The sequence below is a fragment of the Colias croceus genome, chromosome 7 (genome assembly GCF_905220415.1).
Source record: "Colias croceus chromosome 7, ilColCroc2.1".
NCBI classification, from domain to species: domain Eukaryota; kingdom Metazoa; phylum Arthropoda; class Insecta; order Lepidoptera; family Pieridae; genus Colias; species Colias croceus.
In genome coordinates, this window is record NC_059543.1 from 9935588 (window position 1) to 9963324 (window position 27737).

The following is a 27737-nucleotide window of genomic DNA, read 5'->3' on the forward strand; positions in this document are numbered from 1 at the left end:
CAGGCCACGCTACGCCACGATTCCTTTGAAGTGTGCCCAAAAAACCGACAACTCCCCGATTGCGCGCCACGACAGACCATTGCCCGCCATCATATACCATTGCCCCGTGTACACAATGGCAATGGCCTGCAATGGATCAGCATGGGCCATTGTGTACTAGGGGCTTTACAAAGAACGCGGAACGCGGAACGCAGAACGCAGAACGCGGAACGCTCTCTGTCTGCGCGTATCATTAGGTTCTAATTCTACTACAGTCTATCATGTAAATTCCATCATCATGGGTTACATTTTACCCACAAAACGGTTTGCTTTTACTGTTCTGTGATACCCGAGTACAACGTGAGTAATTCTACGACTTCCAACAATTTATCTGAAAGTCTGAAATTTTAAACAATAGGTAGGCTTAGATAGGTAGGTAGGTAGGTACCTAGGTATCGAATGTAGAATTTGTCTTGTTTCTTTGGCCGAGTGACAGATTACTCATCGCTATATCCTATATCACTATCCCCGTTTTCCAATTACAGCACTAGTGCGCATTATGCGGCATAATGCTTAACGTTGAGTGTTCCAACTACAGCAACGCTTCGCACAATCCAGCACTCTTAAAAGTAATGCGCGTGAATTGATGCGTGCAATCGATTTATCGTTAGTAATTATTAATTGTTGGAAAAATTTTTAAAGCTTTCGTTTCATTGTAGTTGTTTCGAAATAATCAAAGTTAATTCAAATTGTATTAAAAAAATAAATATAAGTATGGATGAAGGTACAAACATTGAAAAAAATGTTAATGAAATAATCAAAATCCAAATTACTTAAAATAACCGTAAATAGTTTTCAACCAATTATTATGTACCACTTTATTTACACATTAATGAGGTTATTGCTAACTCTATGAATATTTTTTTTTGCAACACTGAACTTAGCGCAACCTGCTGGTGCGTTTCACGTTCCAATTAAGCATCAGCATAATTTGGCATTGTGCGCCACTGAGTCGCATAATGCTCTGTAATTGGAAAACAGCCTATCTGACAGTGTCAAAAACTCAAAAGCGAAAACTGGCGAAAACTCAAAACTTTGATTTTGTTTGTTGGATTTTGTTGTTGATACTTACCTACTTTTGTATTTTCTATTATGAACTGCGTGAAATATTCATTATAAACCGTGTGGATAATTTACTCAACTATTCATATAAGTCATTTTTTTAATAAATACCGAATTAATACTCCTTTTTATTGTTTTCTGACAATAAAATAAACTATTCATTATGGTGGGGCTAGATGCCGATATGAATAGGGACGAGGACTGTGATAATATTGGCTTAGGATGTGCACTGGAGCATTTCTCCGAAATCGAGGATGTTATGAATATGATAGAAAACGTAAAAAATATATATAACACCTCTACTTTTGAAGTGGAATATGAAAAATTGTATGGTATACTGAAACAGTATTATGAGCAGCCGCATCTTCTCGACCCCCACTTGGATAGAATGCTGGCGAAGTTTATGGAAATCATTAAAGACAAGTCATCGCCTTCAGAATTGAAACATGCTGCTTTTAATTATATGTATCAAGTTATACGTGTTCGGGGATATAAAGTGGTTGTGAGACATCTTCCACATGAGGTAGGATGTCCAAAAAATAAAATACTACCTATTGTATTTTTGAATGTAATATAATTTTGGTAACATTGTATCATCCCAAATTTATTTTATGTTCAGGCTAAAAAAATAAACTTTTATGGCATTCACATTTATATTTATTCAAATGTAGTTATTCATCAATGTACTTGAATGGATTATAAATTAAGTGGTTTTGTATTTATGTGCACATTTAATTTTAGGTGTCTGATCTTCTGACTGTTCTCACATTCCTTGAAGAGCAAGACCCAAATGACAAAGAAACATGGAGAGGCAGATTTGTTTTATTGTTATGGCTGTCAATAGTTGTGATAATTCCATTTCATATGAGTCGTTTAGATGGATTTGCTCCAGACCAGCCAGGTATGTTTTAACAAGTATATATTTAATGAATTTGTAAGGACAATTTTATTTAAATATGTTCTAAACCTATTAGAGCTGGCGCACACGAGCAACTTTTGTCTCCGCAACTATTTTGTCTCTCCCATCAACTCTATGGGGAGTTGCGTCGCTACGTGCGCGCACTTTCATACTAGCCCATAGGTGGGAGAGACAAAATAGTTGCGAGACAAAGTTGCTTGTGCGCGCTACCTCTTATGTAATTGTTTGCAATTTATTTGAGTTCAAAAAAATATTAGGCTTTAATTAACATAAATCTAACACAGGATAATTTATTTCAAACAATTTTTTATAATAGGTGCAGGAACATCAAAGAAATTGACTGTAATGGAAAGAATCTTCAATATCTGTAAAACATATGCCATGAGTAAAGATACTTGTGCCGAAGCAAGTGCTTATTTAGCATCAAAGTTTCTGATAAGGTATGGTTATGTTTATTATCTTCAACTTTAATACAACATTTCCAATGAACTAGTGAATTTAGAAATAAAAGAAAATTTGCTCCCTTTATCTTTTAAAATCTGGAAATGAACACAATGTTTTGACTTTTGTTGCCACTATAAAACTTTCAATTACTTAAATACTTTTAAAATAATAGCTTGTAAATATATCTTCTAACATACATTTATCGCTTACTTTTTCAAAATAGGTCTGATGTAAAAGAAATGTACATGGGAGCATTTTTCAACTGGGCTTGCGATCTAAATTCCAATCTACAAGATGAGGATATGATCCACTATGGAGTGTTAGCCGCAGTGGCCGCAGTTTTAAAGCATGGGAAAAGAGATGATTTGCTCCCATATGCACCTAAACTATTGGAATGGGTCACAAATCAAAACTACAAACAACACAAGGCTATGTTGGTGCGCAAATATGGTGTGAAAATTGTTCAAAGGATTGGTAAGTTATGAAAAATTCTTTTTTTTTTTAATTCCTTTAAAGATATTTATTATGAAGTTCTGCTCTAACTAATAACTCACAAAAGATGTGTCCTGCAGGATGAGATAAATTAAGCTTGTGAAAGTATTTTTAATGCTAATGAAAAAAAGTTCTCCTTTGTGACATTTAAGTAGATATTTGATTTTTGTTTTAAATGTCAGAAAATTCATAAAATATGTTGTAAATTTTAAAGACGAAGAAGAGTAAATCATCCTTTCCCAGGTTTAACATTCCTCCGTCCGCGTGTCGCGGCCTGGCGGTATACTCGAGGATCGCGATCTCTAGCTGTCACGCTCGGCGGTGTGGCAGCTGCTGGAGACACGGAGCCTGTCACGTCACCACCTGATGATGATGATCAGGATATACCACAAGAAGTAAGCACTTATGATTGTCTAATATGTATTGGCATGGAAAAAAACAATTTTGCTATGCAATTGTTTCATCAGTTGTCCAACATTCCCCAGTAAAAAAAAATTAGTTAGTTTGATGCTGTCATTTTTCATCCTAAATAATTGAAGATTGTCGAAATTTCTTTTGATAAAATCTAGTTTATCCTATTTATATTTATTATCCTATATGTTTTCATCATACTATTCTGCATGTTTGGCGATGTGACGAGGATGTTTTTGCATCACGATTCACGAACATGTAGAAAACACATTAGAACTATATTGACTGTGTCATTGTCCCATTTCACATAAGTTTCTTTTTCCTTTATTTGAATTTATTAAGATTATTTTTTTTGTACATTTATTCAGGTGGAAGACGTAGTAGAACTACTCCTCTGTTCTCTCCGCGATGACGACACGGTTGTCCGTTGGTCAGCTGCGAAGGGCGTAGGGCGTATCGGAGCTCGGTTGCCCGCGCTGGCCGCCGCCGACGTGTGCGAGTGCGTGCTGACGCTGTTCGCGGAGCACGAGCGGGATACTGCGTGGCACGGCGGCTGTATGGCACTCGCTGAGCTTGGTATGTGATGATTATTAAAAAAAAACGTATAGACGAATATGTAAACCTCCTGCGGTTTTTTTTTTTTGTAAATCGGTAAAAAAGCTAGATGAGTAAGGTATGGATTTATTTATTTATTTGATTTGCCAACAGATGTCTTAAATGTAAGTTGTATAAGTGTTTATGAAGGGGGAAATATTTTGAGCTAAAAATTTAAATTTTCATCAAGGTTTTGTTGAAAAGTTATATTATGTTCTTGTGTAAGGTGAAAGGTAAAATTATGCTAACCCTAAAATTTAAATAGTCTTTCTTATAGTTGTTTAATTTATTTAAATATCTGAATTTGTTGTAACTGTTGAAATTATAGTATCGTAAACATATAAATTATAATACTTTACTGCATGTACAGCTCGTCGCGGTCTCCTCTCACCCCAACAACTGGGCGGTGCTGTGCGGTGCGCAGCTCGTGCACTCGGTCGTGACGAAGCTCGTGCGGGCGGCGGTGCGGGCGGGGCCAGAGCGGCCCGGGACTCCGCCTGCCACGCCGCTTGGGCGTTCGCACGGGCGTATGATGCGCAGGCGCTTGAACCGCACGCCACGCTGCTGGCCAATGCGTTGATTGCTACAGCGTGTTTTGATAGGGAGGTTAGTAGCGTACACTGTATAGTGAATTATGAAAGCGTCCTTTGTCACTTTGCACATGCACATTTAAACACAGTTTAGTTTATATGTGGTTAATCTGTATACATGAATTTAGGCTGAATTTAAAGACTGGCATTTTGTAAAAAAAAAATTGTATCTTTTTTTCCGTTTTTTTTTTCGATTTTTAGTTATTTATGTGTAGATAAATATTTATTCCAATCCGCAATAACACAAAAGTAATGTGTACGTTCTTGCAGATAAACTGCCGGCGCGCCGCGTCGGCCGCGTTCCAGGAGAACGTGGGACGGCACGGCATGTTCCCTTACGGCATCGAGGTGCTGACGACGGCGGACTTCCACGCGGTGGGCCCGCGCGCGGCGGCCTACCTGCACGTGGCGCCGCGCGTGGCCGCGCACGGCCCGTACACGCGGCCGCTGGTGGACCACCTGCTGCACCTCAAGGTGGACCACTGGGACCCCGCGCTGCGCGACCTGGCCGCGCGCGCGCTCGCCCGCCTCGCTGACAAGGTACTTTTTTATAGAAAAAATATTTGATTTTTTTTTTATCAGCCATCTGGTTTCCATAACACAAGCGAAAAGCTTAGTATGGGATCAGATCGTGCCGTGTGTGAAAATTGTCCCGAAATATTTATTTATTTTTTTTTTATTACGGGGCCGATTTTTCAATGCTTGGATAAAACTTATTCGTCGAATAATGTATAAAACTACCATTTTAAATACGTATTCAAATTGCCCGTATGTGACAGTTTACGTGACATTTTAATAGTATCGTGTAATACTTTATTGGACGGATAAATTTTATCCAAGCATTGAAAAATCGGCACTTATTTATTTATTTATTATTAACCCACTTAAAACTGACGGATTTTGTTCAAATTTTGAACACTGATTTGACTGATTATCAAAGTCCGACGACAATACAATAATATCATAAATTTATCCTTTTATTCTGATAAGGATCGCTATCAGCTTAAAAGTGGATTTTTTTATTGCTATACAGTCGAAAAATGAGAATATTTTCAATTGAACATTCTCACGTCGAAATATCTTTTTTAAGTTGGTGGGTATTTTGTTCCTTGAAATGTCTGTTTTCTGATATAAAAAAATTGTTACTTTCGGAAAATTTATTTTATTTTTATTTTCAATGATTTTAGCCGGTCGGTTGGTCAAGTTTGGAGCGCTGTAACAGCATTTCAAATAAATGAAATAAAAAAAAATATATGTATTTATATATAAAAATCATAAAAGACCGTCTACAAGATTGGTCTGAGGTAATATTATATTTTGTAAATTGTATAAAAAAAGTTATAGAGCAAACAAGTTTTTAAAAAAGTTTTTTTCTTGTAACTTTCAATTTAGGGTAAAAAGTTACACAAACATATTTGTAGGAAATGTAATTTGCTACAAATTATGTTACAATAATTTAATTGTAGAACGCAAAGTTTCGGAGATATCGCGAAAAATGTACTTGAAAGCAACCTTGGGGTTAAGCTTGCATTGACCCCACATGGCCAAAAAATAAAATTGCGAAATTTAAATATTAGTTCAGTATACATCGCCCATTTTTGCAAGTGACTACGGCTATCAAGCTAATTTTCCGTTTGTAGCTTTATTTTGATGAGACGCCCAATAATTTCGTGTACGAAAGTCTCGATTGTGGTAGCTAACAGAGATAACAAGGATAAAAATTTTTGATTTGATGGTTCTCAAATATTTATTACTAACTGAATTTTTTTTTTGGTTCAATCTCAAGATAATTACCTAAATTATTCGAAAAAATATTTGTCCTACAAAATCTATGGTTTGTTCAAAGAGTCCCCCTTTCCAAAGTGTATCGATAACGAGGTCATGATAAATGATAACTAACAAGCTGATTTTTTTGTTTTCACTTAGTTAATGTTTATATAATTCAACAGACATATTGTCCTACAAATTGCGTAATAAATATTTGAGAACCATCAAATCAAAAAATTTTATCCTTGTTATCTCTGTTAGCTACCACAATCGAGAGTTTCGTACACGAAATTATTCGGTGTCTCATCAAAATAAAGCTACAAACGGAAAATCAGCTTGATAGTAGTCACTTGCAAAAATGGGCGATGTATCCTTTACTCATGTGTTCTTTTTTGACGGGGCGGGGCTATAAACTTATTTCTAATTTTTCCTCTATACTATCCTCTTTTTAAAACTTTTTAGAAAAAAATTTACTTCTTTTATTTATGTCATGTCAGTAATGTCAAGTTAATTTTAAGAGACGTAGCTTTATTTACTTTTATTTATATTTAATTTTATTTTTATGTACAATTTACCGTTTATTTGTCATGGAAAAGAATAGCTTTAAGGTGATTGCTACGATCTGTTCCCAGCCAATGTCCCGCTAGATGGCGCTGAATTCTACATTTCTAGTTTATTTGAGTTTTTGCGTAATTGGAAAAGATTAAGGTCGTAGGAATAGTCATGGCGATTACTGAATATTATATTTTATTTAAATATGTCATATCATTGCCTTAAAATCCACCCAATTCGGTAAAACCATGCGTTTTAACATCTGTCATTGCATACAGGGTCGTTTACACACACAGACGTATACAAAAATGATAAAGATTGAACTCTAGATGGCGTGAATGTAAAACAAGTTTGGCGTGTATGTATTTGAGTAGTTAGTAGCATATTATATTCTGAATTTCTGATCCATGCCTATTCACTCAAAACTACCTAATAACACTAATGATTTGTAACAGTAAATTATTTCAATAGGTAGGTATTTGAACATTTCCCAACAAGACGTAAGAATAATTATTCGTAGGTATACAAGATACAATAACAAATCTAATACACTATTTATTATTTTATTATTAATTACTAGCGGTCCGCCCCGGCTTCGCCCGTGGTACATGTTTACGTTTTCTCTCCATAAGAAGTAAGAACCATCCTCGTACTTCAAGGAATATAATAAAAAAAGAATTATCGAAATCGGTTCAGCCGTTCTCGAGTTATGCGCTTACCAACACATTTTGCGATTCATTTTTATATTAGACTAGCGGTCCGCCCCGGCTTCGCCCGTGGTACATGTTTACGTTTTCTCTACATAAGAACCATCCTCGTACTTCAAGGAATATAATAAAAAAAGAATTATCGAAATCGGTTCAGCCGTTCTCGAGTTATGCGCTTACCAACACATTTTGCGATTCATTTATATATATATAAGATTATGTGAAAATAACCAGGAAGGTGAAAAACATATTTACGAAAACATAGTAACATATGGCTGTCGCTACAATAATTATATTTCAATTTTATCTTTTTATACCTAGTAGAACTGGCCGACGAATAAAAAAAATCGTATTAGAATACAATATATTACGGAACAAAAAAAGGATTGTAACTGAATTAGGTAGGTATGTTTGTTTCTGGGCGCACCGTTTTCGACGACGCGACGCGACGCGCGACGTAAGCGTATAATAGGTATAGGTACCTACTTTGCTAAAACAAACTAATAAAATTGTGTGTCTGTCTGAAAATTCGGAAAAGCATATTTTGCAAGTTTGTGATTACTTTGATAGTTTACCGATTTATAATAATTGTAATTGTAATTGTATAATATATAATTTGCAATGTGGTGAAATTTCATAAAAATCACGGGCCAATTTTTTGTTTTGAATCCCACCGAAAATATAATTGCGTTATTAGAATAATTAATTACTATACCTACCCACGATCAATTATTACAATATAGTCTCAAATGCATACTAGAGAAATATTGCAATTTGATTCAATTAAAATGCATAGCATACAAAAATAAATTCACAACACAAGAAATTCCGCGCGCAAATCATAGCGCGTGTCAATGAAATCAAGAATGTTTTATATCAAGCCGACGCGGACGAGCGACGACGCGACGCCGAACAAAAGTACCTACGACGGACGACCACGCTTCGAGTTGCCAAACACACAGCCAAACAACAATAATGAGTAATAAATTGTTTACAAAAAAAACAAGTTTTCCATTTTTCTGTATGAGTAGACAGAACTTCAAAACGCCACCTGCTACGGTTTATATTATGAACGATGGTTATAAAAATAAAAGTTATATTTGTTGGTGTAAACTATTTTATTGATCAATAATTTTGGAATTTAAAACTGTCAACATTGATTACAATAAAACGCAGTTTTATTTTATTACACTATTGTTTTTTTATCAAAACATGTATTTGAAGTACCATATAATATTATGCTGATCCAAGCATTTTCACTCAAAACTAATATCACTAATGATTTGTAAAAGTAAATTATTTCAATATACATTTCATAAACATCAAGTAAGAATAATTATTATTATTCCTACCTACAACAACAAACCTAAAACACTATTTACTATGGGAAAATAACCAGGAAGGTGAAAAACATTATATTATTATTTACGATTTCGACGCACTCGACTTTTAGTAAAATATAGTAGGTAAACATAATACTATGGTTTTGATTTTTGCTACTAGTATAAGAAAACTGCGTGTTCAAACTACTTGTTTGTCTGTCTGAAAATTCGGAAGTACTTTGGTAGTTTACCGATTTATAATAATATTGTATATATCGTTGTTTAAAAAATATTCAAACACAATAAAATATGATATACTGATTTATCACTGGTTTCAGTGATGAACTGATGAGTCAATGTTAGCCACTATACTTTCGTCATACGTGTGTATGATTGATGTGATTTGCAACGTGGTGATATTTCAGAAAAATCACGGGTCAAATTGTCCCACCGAAAATATAACTGCGTTATAAGAATAACTATACCTACGATAAATTATACATAATACAATATAGTCTCAAATGCATACTAGTGAAATATTTTATTTAAATCAATAAAATAAAAAAAAAAAATAAAAAATAATAATAATACAAAAATAAATTCACAACACAAGAAAATCCGCGCGCAAATCATAGCGCCTGACAATGAAATCAAGAACTTTCGAGCCGACGCGACGCGGACGACGAAGGAGCCTAACAAAAGTACCTACAATCATAGGCGGCTCGTGACAAAATTGTATGGCCGTGTTCACTTGAAATAAAACAACGAAAATAGGTACCTACAATAGCGTTAGCAGTACAAAAAAAATGAGCACCACATTATAAATGTCTATTTAATATTTATACACTAAAAATTATAGAGTATTTCAAAACGAATTCAATTATTATTTAGCAATAATTAGAAAATCCCCGAATTTGCATTCGTGATCGTATTCATAGTGTTTGTCTACACTAATATTATAAAGAGGAAAACTTTGTTTGTTTGTTTGATTGTAATGAATAGGCTCATAAACTACTGGACATTTTACCAATGTTTGCAAGTTTGTGATTACTTTGATAGTTTACCGATTTATAATAATTGTATACTTATATCATTGTTTAAAAATATTCAAACACAATATGATATAGGTACTGATTTATCACTGGTTTCAGTGATGAACTGATGAGTCAATGTTAGCCACAATACTAATCACTTTCGTCATACATGTGTATGAACTATGATTGATGTGATTTGCAATGTGGTGAAATTTCATAAAAATCACGGGCCAATTTTTTGTTTTGAATCCCACCGAAAATACATATATTACTAATTGCGTTATTAGAATAATTAATTACTATACCCACGATCAATTATTACAATTTACAATATAGTCTCAAATGCATACTAGAGAAACATTGCAATTTGAATCAATTAAAATGCTTAACATACAAAAATAAATTCACAACACAAGAAATTCCGCGCGCAAATCATAGCGCGTGTCAATGAAATCAAGAATGTAATTTATATCAAGCCGACGACGACGCCGAACTAAAGTACCTACAGTACCATTTACCTTCAGTGTACAATACAGTTTACAGACCTACGACGGACGAACAATAATGAGTAATAAATTGTTTACAAAAATAAACATAGTTTCTAAGGTCATTAGTTTTATTTTATTTTATTGTTATTTTCTTTGAACGATTGGAAATGAAATTACTTAATTTTTACACAGAACTTTGATTTATTAGAATTATGCTCATTATGTATATAAGATAACGAACGCGAATGCACGACATCTAGCGCGTCTTATGTCTAAACATCGCCTTTCGTTTAGACATTGACGCGCTAGATCTGTAATAAGTATATAGTCTATGCGCTAGATGTCGTGCTTTATGTCGTGTTTCGCTTGGCAAAAGTCACGCACACTACTGTAGAAGTGTCAAATTTTTCCGGTATTTTACTGTTGTTTTTCTAAGTAAATATTGTAAATTATTGATTAAAAAGGTCGAACGCGCACACATTTCATTATAGAGAAGTGATAAAATGATTAGTTTTAAAGAAATAGTGTCTGTGTTAAGTGTTTAGAGGTAATCAAAAATGTATGGAGGGACGGTCGGAACATCCACCTTAACGAAATTACGGATGTAAGAAGGCGCAAATAAAAATTACTATTGTGTTATGTTGTCTCGTATTCTATAAATGTATTTTTATTAACAGGTTCCCGATTATATGGCAACTGAAGTTCTGCCGGTATTGATAAAGAAAACAGAGTCGATAGATTTAAATGTACGACACGGCGCAATATTGGCTATCGGAGAAGTTATCTTCGCTCTGTCTGAAATTAAATTGCCTGATGGTAAGATTGTTTATATTTTTTGTTATTGTATGGTATTGTTATTTTTTGTAATGCAATAATTATGATATTATTTATTGTAAATTGTTATATTAAATAAGATAAAAATATTGCTTTATGTAAAAGATTGTGTGATGTCAGCGGTTTTGCTGCTTTTTGAAAAAAAGCTCTGGCACTTTGTATATATTATTTGTGACTGTTATTTATTAAACATTTTGTGTGCCATCGTTCATTTACTGTGCCGTTTGTGCTATTCTGTAACTACGCTAGATTTGATGTAGGTACAGTATTACACGAACATGCACGAAGCACGTGCACGTGCATTTTGAGAATATGAGCTCTTAACTATTGCGTATACTCCACGTGTACACCAGGTAGCGCAGCGTCGTCGCTGGTGGTTGCGGGCGTGTGGGCGGCGGTGCGCGCGCTGGTGGGGCGGCTGCACGCGCGCCAGCAGTTCCGCGGGCTCGGCGGCGAGCTCATGCGCCAGGCGTGCTGCCACTGCGTCGCGCGCCTCGCCGCCGCGCACGCGCCCTACCACACGCACTCCACCATCGGTATGGAAAAAGTTATAAAAAGAAAATCTTTAAAAAACTATGCCTTCGTCTATAATAGGCACGTGCGGTAGTGTGTCTAAATTTATAAAAAAAAGCCGTGTGGCACTCGGGGACTGCCGCGGTAAAGCTATTGCATAGCATGCCTTCAAGCCACACCTCCGTGCCCGTCGGAGTGGGGAGCGTGAGGTTTTTTCGTTACGGAATTACGGATTCGATCCCCGCGCTCAAGGCCCGCGATAGAAGCTATGCATAGCTTAAAAATCATTCAAAAAAACTGCATTCACAATCACCCTTATAACTGTCCGAAGAAAAACTCTGCCCTCGTTTATAGTAGGCAGAGTTTGATAATGAATAATAAATGTTACTTTGAACACTACAGTAACGCAATAAGGTGCTAATTTCAATTAATGTTTTTTTTTTTACAATGCGACTCGAACTTTAACCGGTCTAGTTGTTCATATAAATAATATTTACATTTATAAACAGATGAATGGTTAAACCTGATCGAGGAGTGTCTCGGCCACGAAGTTCAAGCGATCCGCGAAAAGGCCATAGAAGCACTACCACTAGTGTTTGAAGAGTATCTCCAAGACGATACATTGGTGTATGACGGCGTGACAGCTAAGGATAAACGCAAGCAGCTGATTGAGAAGTATTGCGAACAGCTGTCCAACACTGGTGTCAACGGTTTGGTGCTGAGGATGGGATATGCAAGAGCTATCGGTGAGATTATTGTTTTTCTTGTTAAATATTAGAAGGAACATCTAGGAAGTATAACATCTGTATAATTTTTGAAGTGAAACTACTTTAGGCGCGTTAAAAGTAAAATTTCAAGGTGACGTCATGTGATAACCATACATGTGTCACGTCGAGGAGTTAGGCGACGATTTTGCTATCTTTATGTAGCGGCTTTATATATTTAGGATAGCGGAAATTAAACACCGGATTGACAACCTCTTTATATTTGAGCCAATTTAAGACTGAAGTACAATTAGTGACACAATACATATTAATGTTATATGATGCATGACCTAATAAGTAAGCTGTAATGTGCTGACGGCACATAGCTTTCCCCTAAATTTGGAAAAAAATTATACATTGAAAAAAATTTTTTTAACAATAATTAATATTAAGTAGGTACTTGTATAATATAATAATCATCACAAACATAAAAAATAATCTTTATACATGAATAAGCATGAACTTTCAATTTCTAATCACAAAATTGTCTAAAAAAATCGCAAAAGGTATAAATCGCAAAAGGAATAATAAAATGTATATATATAAAAGTGTATAGCAAAAAACAACATTATACAGTTAAAAATGTAAATAAAACAATAGAAATAAATGTAAAAATAAAATTGAAAAGTTAATATAAACATAATGCATTAATAAAATAAACATGTACTTCTAATTACAATTTAAATCTTACGACAGGTTTAACAATGCGACCTGATCGTGTTACAGTCGGCAAGTTGTTTACATTAGGCGCTTGGGCTACCGTATTCGGACTATAATAATTGTCATCAATGTTTATTATAAAGGCTGGTTTAAGTCGATCAATACTAATTATGTTCTCTTTGTCTGCTTGTAATATTTTGAAATATTTATCATTTCTTTCCAAAACTTTGTAAGGTCCTTGATATGGAGGTGTCAGCGATTTAACCATTTTGTCACAACGTACAAATACGTGTGTGCATTTTTGCAATTCTGGGTGAACAAATATATTGCGTTTACTGGACTCTCTTTTAGGAACTGATGATATGTTGTGTATTTTCTCACGCAGTTGGCTAAGGAATGTTTCAGTCTCGGAAATATTAGGCTTTTGCAGCTGGAAAAAATCTCCGGGTAATCTTATTGCTTCGCCATAAACCATTTCGGCGGCACTTGTCTGAGTGTCGTCTCGTAGACTCGCCCTTAGTCCAAACAAAACAGATGGTAATTGTCCAACCCAGTCGACTGTATTACCTCTACACATAAGAGCTGTTTTTAATACTCTGTGCCATCTTTCTATAGCACCGTTCGCTTGCGGGTGATATGCACAAGTCCTTATCTTTTTAATACCCATTCGCTTTGATAAATTTGTAAATAAGCTTGACTCGAATTGTCGTCCTTGATCGGTAGTTATCCGTATAGGACATCCAAACCGACAAATCCATCCTGTATAGACAATTTCAGCTACAGTCTCTGCTGTAATATCTTTTATGGGAAAAGCTTCTGGCCATGAAGTACTTCTGTCGATCATGGTTAGAATGTATCGATAACCATTGCAATATTGTAAAGGACCGACGATATCGATATGTAAATGCTCAAATCGGTCGCTTTTCGTAAAAGTTCCAGTAGGCGAAATAGTATGCCTATGCACTTTAGAACGTTGACACTCTATACATGCACGTGTCCAATTGGTAACATCTTTGTTTATAGATGTCCATATAAATCTGTCTCGCAAGAGTCTTCGTGTCGTACGTATGCTAGGATGACTAATTCCATGTATGGCGTTGTAAGCCGATATACGAAATTCTTCGGGCAAATATGGTCTTGCGTTCTGCATAGTTACATCACAATACACTGGCATGTTACTAGGTGGTAAAATTATCTTTTTAAAGTTTAGATTTTTCGATTGTAGTAATAATTTGAGTTCCTCGTCATTTTCTTGTGCTTTAGCTAGTTTTTCATAATCGATGGGCGATGGCATATCTATTGTAGCTATCCTTGATAAAGCGTCAGCCACTACATTTTCTGATCCGCTTATATGCTCGATCGATGTACAAAATTGCAGTATGAAATCGAGATGACGTAATCTTCGCGGCGTATCATTTTTGCTGATTGTATTATTTTTGAATGTATGAATTAAAGGCTTGTGATCAGTATACACGGTTAATGGTCTGCCTTCGACCATAAAAAAAGAGGACTTAGATTTTATTACCAGAATTCAACCTTTACAGGGTAAACACGGAGCTTCTAAAAAAATCGTGGCGAAATTAATTAATAAAATGAGCAAGGATGTTTTAATAGCCAATTTTAAAAAATGCAACAAGAACAAAGGAATAACGTCGCACGACCTTGGATTTGGTGGTAACTCTGTAAAGATTTTCATCAATGAACATCTTACTATCGCGAACAAAATCTTGTTAAATACCTGTAAACAACGTGCAAAAGAGCGTAATATAAAATTCGTGTGGGTTAAAAATTGCGTAATTTACTTACGCGCCAGTGAAAAGTCCCCAGCAAAATCTATAACATCGGAAGAAGACCTAAACCTTTTTTTAGAGACTTTAAAATAGTTCTTTTGCTTATTGCTCGGATCGAGTCTTTATTAAAGAGCCTTCTATATTATGAGCCAGATCACATTAGTTTATTTACATATACATTCTACATATTCATTACATATTTTTCACATACACTATACACCCTTTATTTACAGATGAATGCACTTTTTAAATCATTTTATATTATCTTAGACATTTCAATGAACGTTCTTGTGATAATATGTTTATCACCCCTGATTTCTTTAAAAAGTGAACGCACAGTAACGATATCGAACAAAATTTTTCTACATACCCTCAGTTACAATATTTTTTTGTGTCGAATGTTCTTTGTGTATAATGAATTTGCTTGTTTGTCATGCATTAATAGAATATATTATTTGATGCGTAATCGCAATTATAATATGAGTAATTACTTATGTTATAAAATATTTTCTCGATAATTTTTTCTCAGACGAAATTATATCCTGTATTTTTAAATAATACCTATAGTTAAATATACATATACATTTCTTTCTTTTTAAATAATGACAACATACAATACTTTAAATATTTACTACCAAAATGCACGCGGATTACGCACAAAATTACCAATCTTCTATAAAAATGTTGAAAAAAATAATTACGATATAATTATTATTACTGAAAGTTGGTTATGTAACGGAATATTGGATACGGAACTCTGTGATAGGCGTTACGATGTATTTAGATGCGACAGAATAACCAAAAAGAAAGGCGGGGGTGTTATGATATGTATAAAGAAAACATTTTTGAGTCATAACTTGCATAACGTTCCTGATGACCTTGAAAGTGTTTGGTTAACGATACCAGGGAATGTTTTTAAATTTAGGTCACAGGATGCAAAGAATTTGCACGTTATTGCACTTTATCTACCCCCTAACTCAGACGCACATAATACCTTAAAAATATTTAATCAAGCTTTACGTAATATTTACGATCGGCATCCGAATGACCTATTTCTTATTATGGGCGATTTTAATCTACCTTTTATTTTATGGTCGACTAACAACACGTATAAAATTAACAAATACTGTAATTCAAATTTACTAGAATCTGCATTAGATCTGCTCGATACTATAAATTTATTGGGGGCCCAGCAGTTTAACGTCACACAGAACCACTGTGGCAATACTCTTGATCTTGTCTTCTCGAATGTTTCTGTCGACTGCACGGCATGTTCCGATGCACTCGTAAATATCGATAAATTTCATAGCCCATTGATTATTTGTGTAAAAGATATATGTTTTAAAGAATTGCGACCTGTGTTTCCTAAGCTGAGAAAATTTTATAGAGCAGACTATGATGCCATAAATTCTGAATTGAACAAAATAAATTGGTATGAACTTTTATCAACAGGTTCTTTGGACGAATGCGTGGACATATTTTACAGCAAGATAAATACCCTAATCGATACTTTTGTCCCATGCATAAAGATATCTTCTCGACGCCATTACCCTAAGTGGTATACGCCGGCTCTCATTAATGCAATTAAAGAGAAATCTAAATTTCACAGTCGATGGAAAATTTTCAAAAACCCTAATGACTACGCATCCTTTTCTCTACTGAGAAAAAGAGTTAAAAACTTACAGGACGAATGTCATTCTAACTATTTATCACGTTGTCAAGACAGCATCATTAAGGATCCAAAGGAATTTTGGACGTATATTAACAGCAAACGCAAGAATTCTAATTTACCATCCAACATGAATTATAATGGACGCGTTCTCACAAACGGTAGTGATATTTGTAATGCTTTCAACGAATATTTTCATAGCGTGTTTCAAAGGACTATCTCCTCCAGCGTAACGCCTAATGCCTATGATTCTGATGTAACTGACTGCTTACACACTATACCTTGTAATGATGGAGAAATAAAAAAACTACTGAAGGATTTAGATGTTAAAAAAGGCGCTGGTTCAGATGGTATACCAGCTATATTCGTAAAGAAATGTCAGTCCGGTCTTCTTTTACCTTTAAAAATATTATTTAAACGTTCAGTCACCGAAGGAGTTTTCCCGAAACGTTGGAAAGAAGCCTTAATTGTACCGATTCATAAAAAGAATTCTAGATTAGAAATAACAAACTATAGGGGTATTTCATTGCTTAACATATTCTCAAAATTGCTTGAAAAACTCGTCTACAAAAGTATTTACACACATGCTCTGAATTACATTCCATATAATCAACACGGTTTTATAAAATCACGTAATGTCTTAACAAATTTATTGGATTTCACCCACTATCTTAACACTAATATGAATGACAACGTACAAGTTGATGTAATTTATACAGACTTTGAGAAGGCATTTGACAGAGTAAATTACGATGTTCTAATAGGCAAGCTTTCAGATGTAAATATCAAAGGAAACCTACTGAGATGGTTAGATTCTTATATAAGAAATCGTTGTCAAGCCGTTGTAGTTGGTGGTTATAGGTCTAACTTTGTAGATATCCCGTCAGGTGTGCCGCAGGGTTCACACATGGGACCTTTGCTGTATAATATCTATCTTTATGATATAGATAAATGCTTTCATAGTTCTAAATTCCTTTTATATGCGGACGATAAAAAGATATTTACCAAAATAGCTAGTTTAGATGATTGTCTTTCACTTCAAAACGACCTTAATAGATTAACAAATTACTATAACATAAATAAGATATCAGTTAATATAAATAAATGTCAAAAAATAACTTTCTCTAGGAATAAAAAAAATATTATAAACTTTGAATATTCAATCTGCAATGAAAAAATTCCATCCACTAATACAGTAAGAGATTTAGGCGTGATACTGGACGAGAAACTCACGTACAACGACCACATTGACTACGTCACAAATAAGGCATTTGCTAATTTAGGTTTTGTTTTGCGCACAGCTGAACCTTTTGACGATATACGATGTTTAAAGGTCTTATACTTTGCATATGTTCGGAGTATCCTTGAGTTTGCATGTGTAATATGGCGACCAATCTACAAATGTTATATCAATAGGCTAGAAAAGATACAAAAAATATTTTTTAAGAAATTAAATTTTAAATCCAAACATTTCCCTGTAAGCTATGAGCAGGCTTGTCTACATTATAATATTAACGCGTTATCGGATAGAAGAGATCTAATCGACGTAATGTTCTTGTTTGATATTCTAAATAATAAATTTGACTGTATCTCTATTTTGAATCCTTTAAATTTTCGGGTTCCCAGTCAAGGCACTCGACAAAAAAATTTGTTCTTAGTGCCGTCAACGTCTACAAACTATCTTAAAAATTCTCCATATTTCAGACTCCCTGAAGTATATAATAATAAATTTTGCTCAGCTGATATATTTTGTTTATCACGCCCTAGATTTAAAAGTGCAATTCTTCAGATTATAAATAACTTAAATAAGTAATACACACACACACACTCACACACACACACACACACACGCAGACCCTAACACACACACTCATTTACACGTCCACTCATTCTCTCACATTGTCACCTACCATAACAGGCTCAATTTCATTTCTGTTTTTCTCGGCTTTAATGTTATATTGTTGATATTGCTTGTTCACGAGAAGTCACATTTAATTCATTTATGTTTTGTGTTTCATCAAGAATTTTTTTGTTAAAGTTAAGTTAAGTTTGTTAAAGTAAAAGGAAACAATTATTGTACCTTTGTAATTTGCCGTTTTTTGTCACACAATTTTACTATTATCGGTGTGCCTTGTAATTGGCGTTTTTATATGTAATTAGTATAATTTATCTTATCAACAGCTGTAAGGTACCTTTTATAAATAAAATAAAAAAAATAAAAAATAAAAATATATCTAAAATGTTTTATAGCCATGTATATAGCTAGCAACTCTCGATCGAATGTACTATAGCGCTGTTGCGCTTCGCTTAATTTTTGTGAAAAAAATCCGAGAGGCTTCCATGAGTTTCCTTCTCTCTGTTGAAGTACTGCACCGGCACATGTGCTAGAACAATCGGTCATGATAGCAATAGAAGCGTTTGCTGCGGGAAATGACAATGTAACGGCACTTTGAAGGTTTTCCTTACATTGCTCAAAGGCTGTTGATGCTTCATCAGTCCATAGTATCGGAGTTTTATCTTTCTTGCCGGAGTTATGAATATATTGATTAAGCTTTGACTGTATTTCTGCAGCATGAGGTAAATGACGTCTATAGAAATTTAGCATTCCTAGAAATCGTCTTAATTCTTCGACTGTCTGTGGTTTTGGGTATTCTTTTATGACCTTGACCTTATCTTCCAATGGTTTTAATCCTTGTTGTGAAATGTTAAATCCCAAAAAACTTAATTCCGTTTTGCCGAATTCACATTTTGATAAGTTGATAGTGATTCCAAATTCATTCAAACGTTCGAAAACCATTCGTAAGTGTTTTGTATGGCTCTGGTGTCCTGATGATGCAATGATGACGTCATCGATGTAGGAAAATAAAAATGGATCGTTTTCCTCGCTTTTCTCGCCATTACTATTTTCGGAATTAGTTGGAAAGTGAAGGTCACGGAACACAACATTGTTTAAAAATCGTTGGAATGTCTGCGCTGCATTTTTTAGACCAAAAGTCATTCTTTTGAATTCATATAAACCAAAGGGTGTAGTTATGGCTGTTTTCTCAATATCTGATTCGGCGACACCAATATTATGATAGGCACGTTGCAAATCTAGCCTTGAAAATATAGTTTTTCCTGCCAATAGGTATGTACAGTCTTGTATACGCGGTATGGGATATCGGTCCGGCTTAGTTATAGCATTTAAGCGTCGATAATCTCCACAGGGTCTAATATCTCCGTTCTTTTTCATTACCACATGTAAAGGACTGGCCCAGCAACTTTTTGAAGGTTGACAAATCCCCATCTCTTGCATTCGCTGAAATTCTGCGCGAACTTTATTGTATTTGTCAGGCGGTAGAGGTCGCGGTCGCGAAAATACGGGTGGGCCGCTTGTTTCGATGTGATGGACTATAGAATGTCGTGGAGTCTCTATGAAACGCATTGGCTTAGTTATGTTCGGAAATTGCGATAACAGATCACTATATTTATGATTAAAGTCGATTGTGTTCACTGGTATATGTTGACTCAAAGTTACTGAACCGATTACACATAAGTTTGTAACTGTATCAATTAATTTTTGACGATGAATGTCTACTAAAAGTTTGTAATGTCCCAAAAAATCAGCACCTAATATTGCTTGTTTCACTTCAGCTATAATAAAAGTCCACCGGTAAGGTCTACGTAATTTTAAATCTAATGTAAGTGTCTTTACACCATAAGTCCTTATAACGCTTCCGTTAGCAGCGTATAACTCGTAATTATCGCACTTTGGTCGCTTATGCAGAGTTTTAGTCACAGGTATCACTGATATATTCGCTCCCGTATCAATTAAAAATTTTAGTCCCGATGTTCTATCGGTAATGTTAAGGCGGTGCGATGGCTTAATAGTGCAAATCTCCGCCTGCGATTGCACTCTTTTTAGTTTTCCTGCTGTTTAGTTTTTTTATTCCAAGCACACGGCTCTATACATTTGTTAGCTCTATAATAAAATCGCGCGTGGTAATAACAAAGACTGTCGGCGCTCCGCGGCTCACGCCGTATCATGTTACGTCCACGGGATATAGGACGATAGCGATTATGAATATTATTATTTCGTTTTCTGTGACGAGTTGTTTCCATATTCTGCAATTCAATTATTTGTCTTGATAACTGAGCTACTTGCTCTTGTAGTTTGCGAATATGGGCTTGTTCGCACCAAAATTCTGATGATGTAGCTGTTCTCTCGGATGCTGTGCTTGCTGACGGAGCTCTATTTTCAGTTGTCATTTTTATTTTTTCTTATGGCTTCGTGTAAAGTCCGGGGTCACGAAATACGTTGACAGGTTGTCGTGTTGTCAGGCGTTGTTGTTTGTCAGGTGTTGTTGTCGGGTGTTGTTGTCGGGGTCACCAAATTGTAGCGGCTTTATATATTTAGGATAGCGGAAATTAAACACCGGATTGACAACCTCTTTATATTTGAGCCAATTTAAGACTGAAGTACAATTAGTGACACAATACATATTAATGTTATATGATGCATGACCTAATAAGTAAGCTGTAATGTGCTGACGGCACACTTTAATAATGCAAAAGAAGTTTCACTTTTGACATGTGTGCTTGGCACACATGCTCTTTTTTAAATTTGCCAAACAATTTTTTGACATTTTGAATTTAATTTTTTGAAATTAAATTATATTCTTATGTTTTTTAATAACACTAAATGTGGGTAATATTAGACAAAATAGACAATAGACAAACATTTATTCACAAAAATAACACATTATAACAACAGCTGATAATCACAATAATTAAACATAGAAAAAATACAAATAAAAGACACGAAACACATATGACAATTTAATACATAATAAATAAATAAGTAAATAGGTTGCTAATAAGTGTTATGGCTGTGAAAGGGTCCTGGCTCAGCATATGTCATGAGTCGACTGACTCATGACGCTGTTGATTCTGCCAGAACCCAGAAGGCAGATGGAACCAAAAAAAGGAAAAAAAAAAGAAAAAACTAACCAGAAATAAATAAAAAATAATTTAATAGGCAATATAAATAGATATAATATAATATTATAAATTAATATAGTATTATTTACAAAGATAAAATGCAGGGATGAAAGAAAGTTGGTATATACATACACACACATACATACGTGTGAAGAACAGGTCATAAGAAAAACACAAGAAGATCAGGACAGAAGAGTAAATAAATTAATAATGTTTATACAAGTACAATATGGAATGAATAATAAGAGGGATACAAAGAAAGAAACAGTGTGGCTTACGGGGGAAGAAGCTGAAGCGACATGAGATACTTTTTGTATGCACGTCGGAAGCTAAATTTAGTCTATTAATAATTATATATTGACTTGTGTTAATCATTTTAGGTTCATTACCTCCATTCGCGCTTGCGGAACACCAGTCCCTAGTCGTGCATGCACTAGCAGCGTGCAGTGGGCCCACTCCGGGCACCACACAGTGGGCAGAAGCGCGCCGTGATGCAGTACTCGGGCTAACTGCGGTGTGCCGAGCGTTGCCTGTGCGCACACTGGGCACACTGCTGCCCACTGTGTATGCGGCGCTGTTAGCGGCGCTGGAGGAGTATACTGTGGATATGCGGGGCGATGTAGGTGCCTGGGTGCGGGAGGCGAGCATGACTGGTGAGTTCAGTGTATTTGGTTCAGTTGGCGGCGGTATGCCGCGCGCTGTCTTAGTTTCGTTTCATGCTTTTTTTGTTATATTCTTTGTTTAATTCTGGAAATTCTTTCAAGGAAAAAACCTATTTTCGATAAGATTGTTGAAGAAGTTTTAGTTGTTGAAGAACTAAAAAGATAGATCCGAATTTTAAATGAATGAAATTTTAAATTGTTCTGTACATATATTTGTTTTTGTGAACTCAATATTATTTTTTTTAATTAGGTCTAGCAACACTCTGCCGGCTGTGCGCGGAAGCAGACGCGGAAGACGCAGCCAATGCCACAAGTGCAGCCGGCACGCAGAGGCTAGTGAGTGCGGATGCTGTGCGGGCGACGCTGTGCGGAGTATCGCAGCAGGCGGTGGAGAAGATCGACCGCACGCGCGCGCACGCGGGCCGCATCTTCACCGCGCTGCTCTACAAGTGAGTGCCGCACGTGTATCTAGTGCGGAGTGTCGCAGCAGGCGGTGGAGAAGATCGACCGCACGCGCGCGCACGCGGGCCGCATCTTCACCGCGCTGCTCTACAAGTGAGTGCCGCACGTGTATCTAGTGCGGAGTATCGCAGCAGGCGGTGGAGAAGATCGACCGCACGCGCGCGCACGCGGGCCGCATCTTCACCGCGCTGCTCTACAAGTGAGTGCCGCACGTGTATCTAGTGCGGAGTATCGCAGCAGGCGGTGGAGAAGATCGACCGCCATTGAGATAATATTACTACGTATGGAGGAGACACCACGAACAAAATCTGTGCGCCATTTTTTTGCTCTAATTAAGTTTTAAAAATTATTATCTAGTTAGGTACTTACCGATGAAAGTTATTCCTTTGCACTTTTCCGTATTATTTGTATTATTTGTGCAATATCGTAACACACACGAAGGCATATTTGATGCGTTTCACTTTAAAACAAATAAAAAATGAGCGTGCAGTTACGCCATATGGCGTATGTTGAGCGGAACATAAGTGATGTAGGCGGTGTCGTCTCCATATGTATATGTCAATGTCGACCGCACGCGCGCGTGTCTAGTGCCCGCCACAATCATGACACTATAATCATCACGCTAAGGCGTGATGATATATAGTCTATATCCTTCCTCGATAAATGGGCTATCTAACACCGAAAGAATTTTTGAAATCGGACCAGTAGTCCCCGAGATAAGTGCGTTCAAACAAACAAATAAACAAACTCTTCAGCTTTAAAATATTATTAGTATTAGTATAGATATAATGCTGTACATGTTACACTGTTGAATATTTTTAGTATTGAACGAGACTAATTTGCAAATAATTATATAATTATCGTTTATTTCATACGATTCCATGCATATGTTTCAAGTACACATTCCGCCTTATAACGTACGCCTGATACGTGAAACATTATGCAAAAACATTATTATGTACAATTAAAACCTTCTCCCCAGCGATCCACCAATCCCCTACATCCCGGAACACGAAGCGCTCAAGCGTATCTTCCCAGCGGACGAAGTAGAAGTGGAGCCCATAGCGGAGGAAGCACGTGGCACAGTCCCGGGAACAGTTCCCGGGTCTGGGGCCAGTGAGAGTTGCCACGTGGTGCTGTGGTTGTTCCCCGGGCATACGATGCCGCGGTTCGTGCGGTTGCTGGCCTTCCCGGAGTATAGATACCACGTGGTCAAGGGGCTGGTTGTGAGTGCGGGCGAGCTTACGGAGAGTCTCGTGAGTAGCTAATTATTATTTATATCAATACGTAGAACACAGTTTGGAATATAAAATTTATATGAACACGTTTAACTCGAAATGCCAGAGTGCCAACGGCCATACAGTATAAATTTAACGCTATTTACCAGGTTGCCATATAGTTATACGACCACACAGTATAAATTTAACATGATTGACCAGGTTGCCATATTGTTATACGACCACACAGTATAAATTTTACCCAAATTACCAGTTTTCCATAAGGTTATACGACCACACAGTATAAATTTAACGCGATTTACCAGTTTTCCATATAGTTATACGACCACACAGTATAAATTTTACCCAAATTACCAGTTTGCCATATAGTTATACGACCACACAGTATAAATTTTACCCAAATTACCAGTTTGCCATATAGTTATACGACCACACAGTATAAATTTTACCCAAATTACCAGTTTGCCATACACACTTTAATAGTTTACAAAAAAACTGCACTACATCTACTGCTAAATATTCAATTAACTGAAAAAAACACATTTTTCAGGTGAAACACACAACCCAATCGCTATTCTCATATCTGAATTCGCTCCACGACGACCAAGAGACACTGAAGAGTATATGCGATACGATTATACAAGTGTTTGCGGATAATTTACACGTGAAACGTATCACTGGGCCGATGTTCAACTTCCTTGATCGGTTGTTGAGTTCAGGTAAGACATAATGAATGATTTCCCCACTTGAAAAAAAAAAGACAATGTATGTTGGTATTAGATGAAATATTCAACAGTATTGATTTAACGTTATAGATATTGAAATTCACTCATAAGAAAATTTTCAACTGCATTTGACCAAAAAAAGGTCTCAATAAATACAATTGTTATTTACGTAAATAACGTAACGTAGCTTACTTTGTGAAGTTGTTTTCTGTATGTATCTAATATATTAAGATTTTTACTAAGTAGAAGTTCAGTAGTTTTGTACTAGGTAGAGTTCTTCTGCTCCAACAAATTTAAAAATACAAATATTTTATTGTTGTTCAAATACATAACCGCGTAATGCGTTACACATAAGAATTACATAAAAAAAAATCATAACAATATATTTTTCCGCAGGTGCCATATCACCAATACTCGAGAACAAAGAATCCACATTCGCGATGGACGTCCTCAAGTACTTGCAGCTTGAACTGAGAGGAGGGAAGAATATCTACAAGCTATTGGATTCTATCAATGTGCTGTGTCAATTGATTCAAGTGAGTACCTTGTACATAAATAAATATTAACGTGTGCAATTTTGTATTTTATAATCAGCCTATTTAAAAAAAATGTTTGTTGCTACTTACTTATCAAACAAATGGTTTCTTTGCTCATATCAATGCTGTTTTCTCTCTTGTTGCTAAACTTTCCATGATAATTTCGAATTTAAGTAATTAAATTTTATAATGGCACTAGCTTACCGCCCGCGGCTTCGCCCGCTTTCTCTAAAACGATTTGAGATTTAAACTATCCAATCTCTCAAGTTGGATCGAACTGTACATGGTGTGCGAATTTTATTATAATCGGTTAAGTGGTTTAGGAGTCCATTGAGGACAAACAGTGTGACACGAGATTTATATAATTATATCAAGAAAGATTTTTACGGATATGAGTTTTAGGGTGTACTTTACATGTATCGCATAGCTATGTTACCGTTTTTTCAAAGCAGAGATTTTTTTATTTCTCAACTACTCTCAAGATTTGACCACACAATTCCACTAATGAGCAAAAATAAACATAATTATCTCTTATCCAGGTGGGTGGTGCAGTCTGCTCGCGTGCGTTAGGCCAGCTAGCCGTGCAGCTGTGCTACGGCGAGCGCTACGTGCGTCGCTGTGCAGCCGCGAGGCTCTACGAGGCGCTATCGCTCTACGGCGACGTGTGTGACCTGCCTGCTGATACGCTCGACCAGGTATGTGTGCTGTACACATAAGTACTCAAGCTATATGTACTCTACATTCGTACTCCCGCTCTACTTGCCTAGCCGCTCTACATGTCACTCGCTCTACGGCGACGTGTGTGACTTACCTGCTGATACGCTTGACCAGGTATGTGTGATGTACACATAAGTACCTACTCAAGCTCTCTGTACTCTACATTCGTACTCCCGCTCTACTTGCCTAGCCGCTCTACATGTCACTCGCTCTACGGCGCTAGTGCGACCTGCCTGCTGATACGCTTGACCAGGTATGTGCGCTCTACATAAGTACTCAAGCTCTATGTACTCTACACTCGTCCTCCCGCTCTACTTGCCTAGCCGCTCTACATGTCAGTCGCTCTAGGGCGCAAGTATGATCTGCCTGCTGATACGCTTGATCAGGTGTGTGTGCGTTCTATATCTACACTTGAGCTCTATATCAGTAAACCGAGCTCTACACCCGTACACTGAGCTCTACATTCGTACTATGAGCTCTATATTCTTAAACCTTGCTCTAAATTCGTACACATCGCTCTACATCCGTTGTCCTAGATAAAAAATAATCGCTCTTCATCCACACAGATCGCTCAAGATCTGAAAACCTAACAACATTCCTACGCTCTACATCAGTACACATCGCTCTACATTCATGCACTTGGCTTTACATTCGTACTCCTCGCCTACATCTTTATACATCGCTTTTCGTCAATACACATCGTTCTACATCTGTAAACCTCACTCTACATCCGTACACATCGCTCTACATCCGTACTCTGTCCTCTACGTCCGTACTCTTTCCTCTACATCCGTACCTCGCCCTTCCGCACATCACCCACAGTTCCTTCCCTACATTTCCATTCTCTCTACAAGGCTCTCTCACTCTTGCTCACATTTACTGTACACTCTTAACCAATAATACACTTAAAACATCCCATAAATACAACACTAAGGTCCGGCGTAGATATGACGGAGCGCAACGCAGTACATTTTTCATTGTCAAACTATTTTCGACATTGTCCTCATTAAAATAATATCCAAAAACGCAGCGCGATACCTTTCGCATTTGATCGCTTCGATGCTCCTCGAAAAAATTGTTGTTATTTGATTTTGAAGCAAGTTTAACCTGTAGAATTATTGTACATGTAAATTGTAAAATTCTTTGAAATAAATGTAACCTAAATACTTCAGTCATAATACCTACAGGGAATTCATAAACTTTTATTTACAGGTGATGGCAATCCTTGCGGATACAGACTGGGAGAGAGATGTGAACGAGCTGAGACCTATCAGGAATGAAATATGTGATCTCATGGGCATCAAGCGGCCAGTCATGAAGCAAAAAGCGACCTAATATATCCTGCATTAGAAGTGGTTTTAGCATATCAAGTACACGAAGAGTGAAGCAAAGATTTGGTCATAAATCAGTTGCAGTTAAAACTGAAATGCTTGATTGTCGAGTTTTATTAACTCTAATTGTAATTCTTGCTTCAATCTGTGAAAAGTGTTTTGATTACGCTTAACGTAATTATATAATATTGCTTCATTAACCAAGACTAGATATTATGAGCTTTAACAATACTATGCGCAAAATTGTAACCTTGTTTGTGCCTTTTTGTTCGAACACGTCTTTATTTTTATTTTATTTTTTTATTTTAAAAGCGATTCTTATTTTAATTTCTCATGTTATGATAAATGAAATGCTTTATTTAACTCAATAAAATATTTATTCTTAAAATTTGTTTTATTTTACACCTTGTAAACTTATTCTATATTTACATACGT

General features: G+C 36.0%; 1 protein-coding gene across 1 annotated transcript; it reads left to right on the forward strand.

Moving 5' to 3' along the window:
• The first annotated feature begins 1034 nt into the window (after nucleotides 1-1034).
• On the forward strand, nucleotides 1035-27690 carry LOC123693471 (tubulin-specific chaperone D). Its single transcript, XM_045638603.1, has 18 exons — nucleotides 1035-1624; nucleotides 1843-2002; nucleotides 2337-2460; nucleotides 2688-2938; nucleotides 3200-3351; nucleotides 3736-3943; nucleotides 4332-4567; nucleotides 4822-5091; nucleotides 11099-11237; nucleotides 11609-11791; nucleotides 12278-12514; nucleotides 22012-22284; nucleotides 22544-22742; nucleotides 23738-24011; nucleotides 24544-24712; nucleotides 25115-25254; nucleotides 25794-25949; nucleotides 27184-27690. The coding sequence occupies exons 1-18, from the start codon at nucleotides 1265-1267 to the stop codon at nucleotides 27304-27306; spliced, it is 3654 nt and encodes a 1217-aa protein (XP_045494559.1). The 5' UTR covers nucleotides 1035-1264; the 3' UTR covers nucleotides 27307-27690.
• The last annotated feature ends 47 nt before the right edge of the window (nucleotides 27691-27737 follow it).

Coding starts and splice junctions, on each gene's coding strand:
- LOC123693471 (XM_045638603.1), top strand. CDS start 1,265: ATGGTGGGGCTAGATGCCGATATGAATAGGGACGAGGACTGTGATAAT. Junction 11,792..12,277: donor CCACACGCACTCCACCATCG/GTATGGAAAAAG, acceptor ATTTATAAACAG/ATGAATGGTTAAACCTGATC. Junction 24,012..24,543: donor GCGAGCTTACGGAGAGTCTC/GTGAGTAGCTAA, acceptor CACATTTTTCAG/GTGAAACACACAACCCAATC.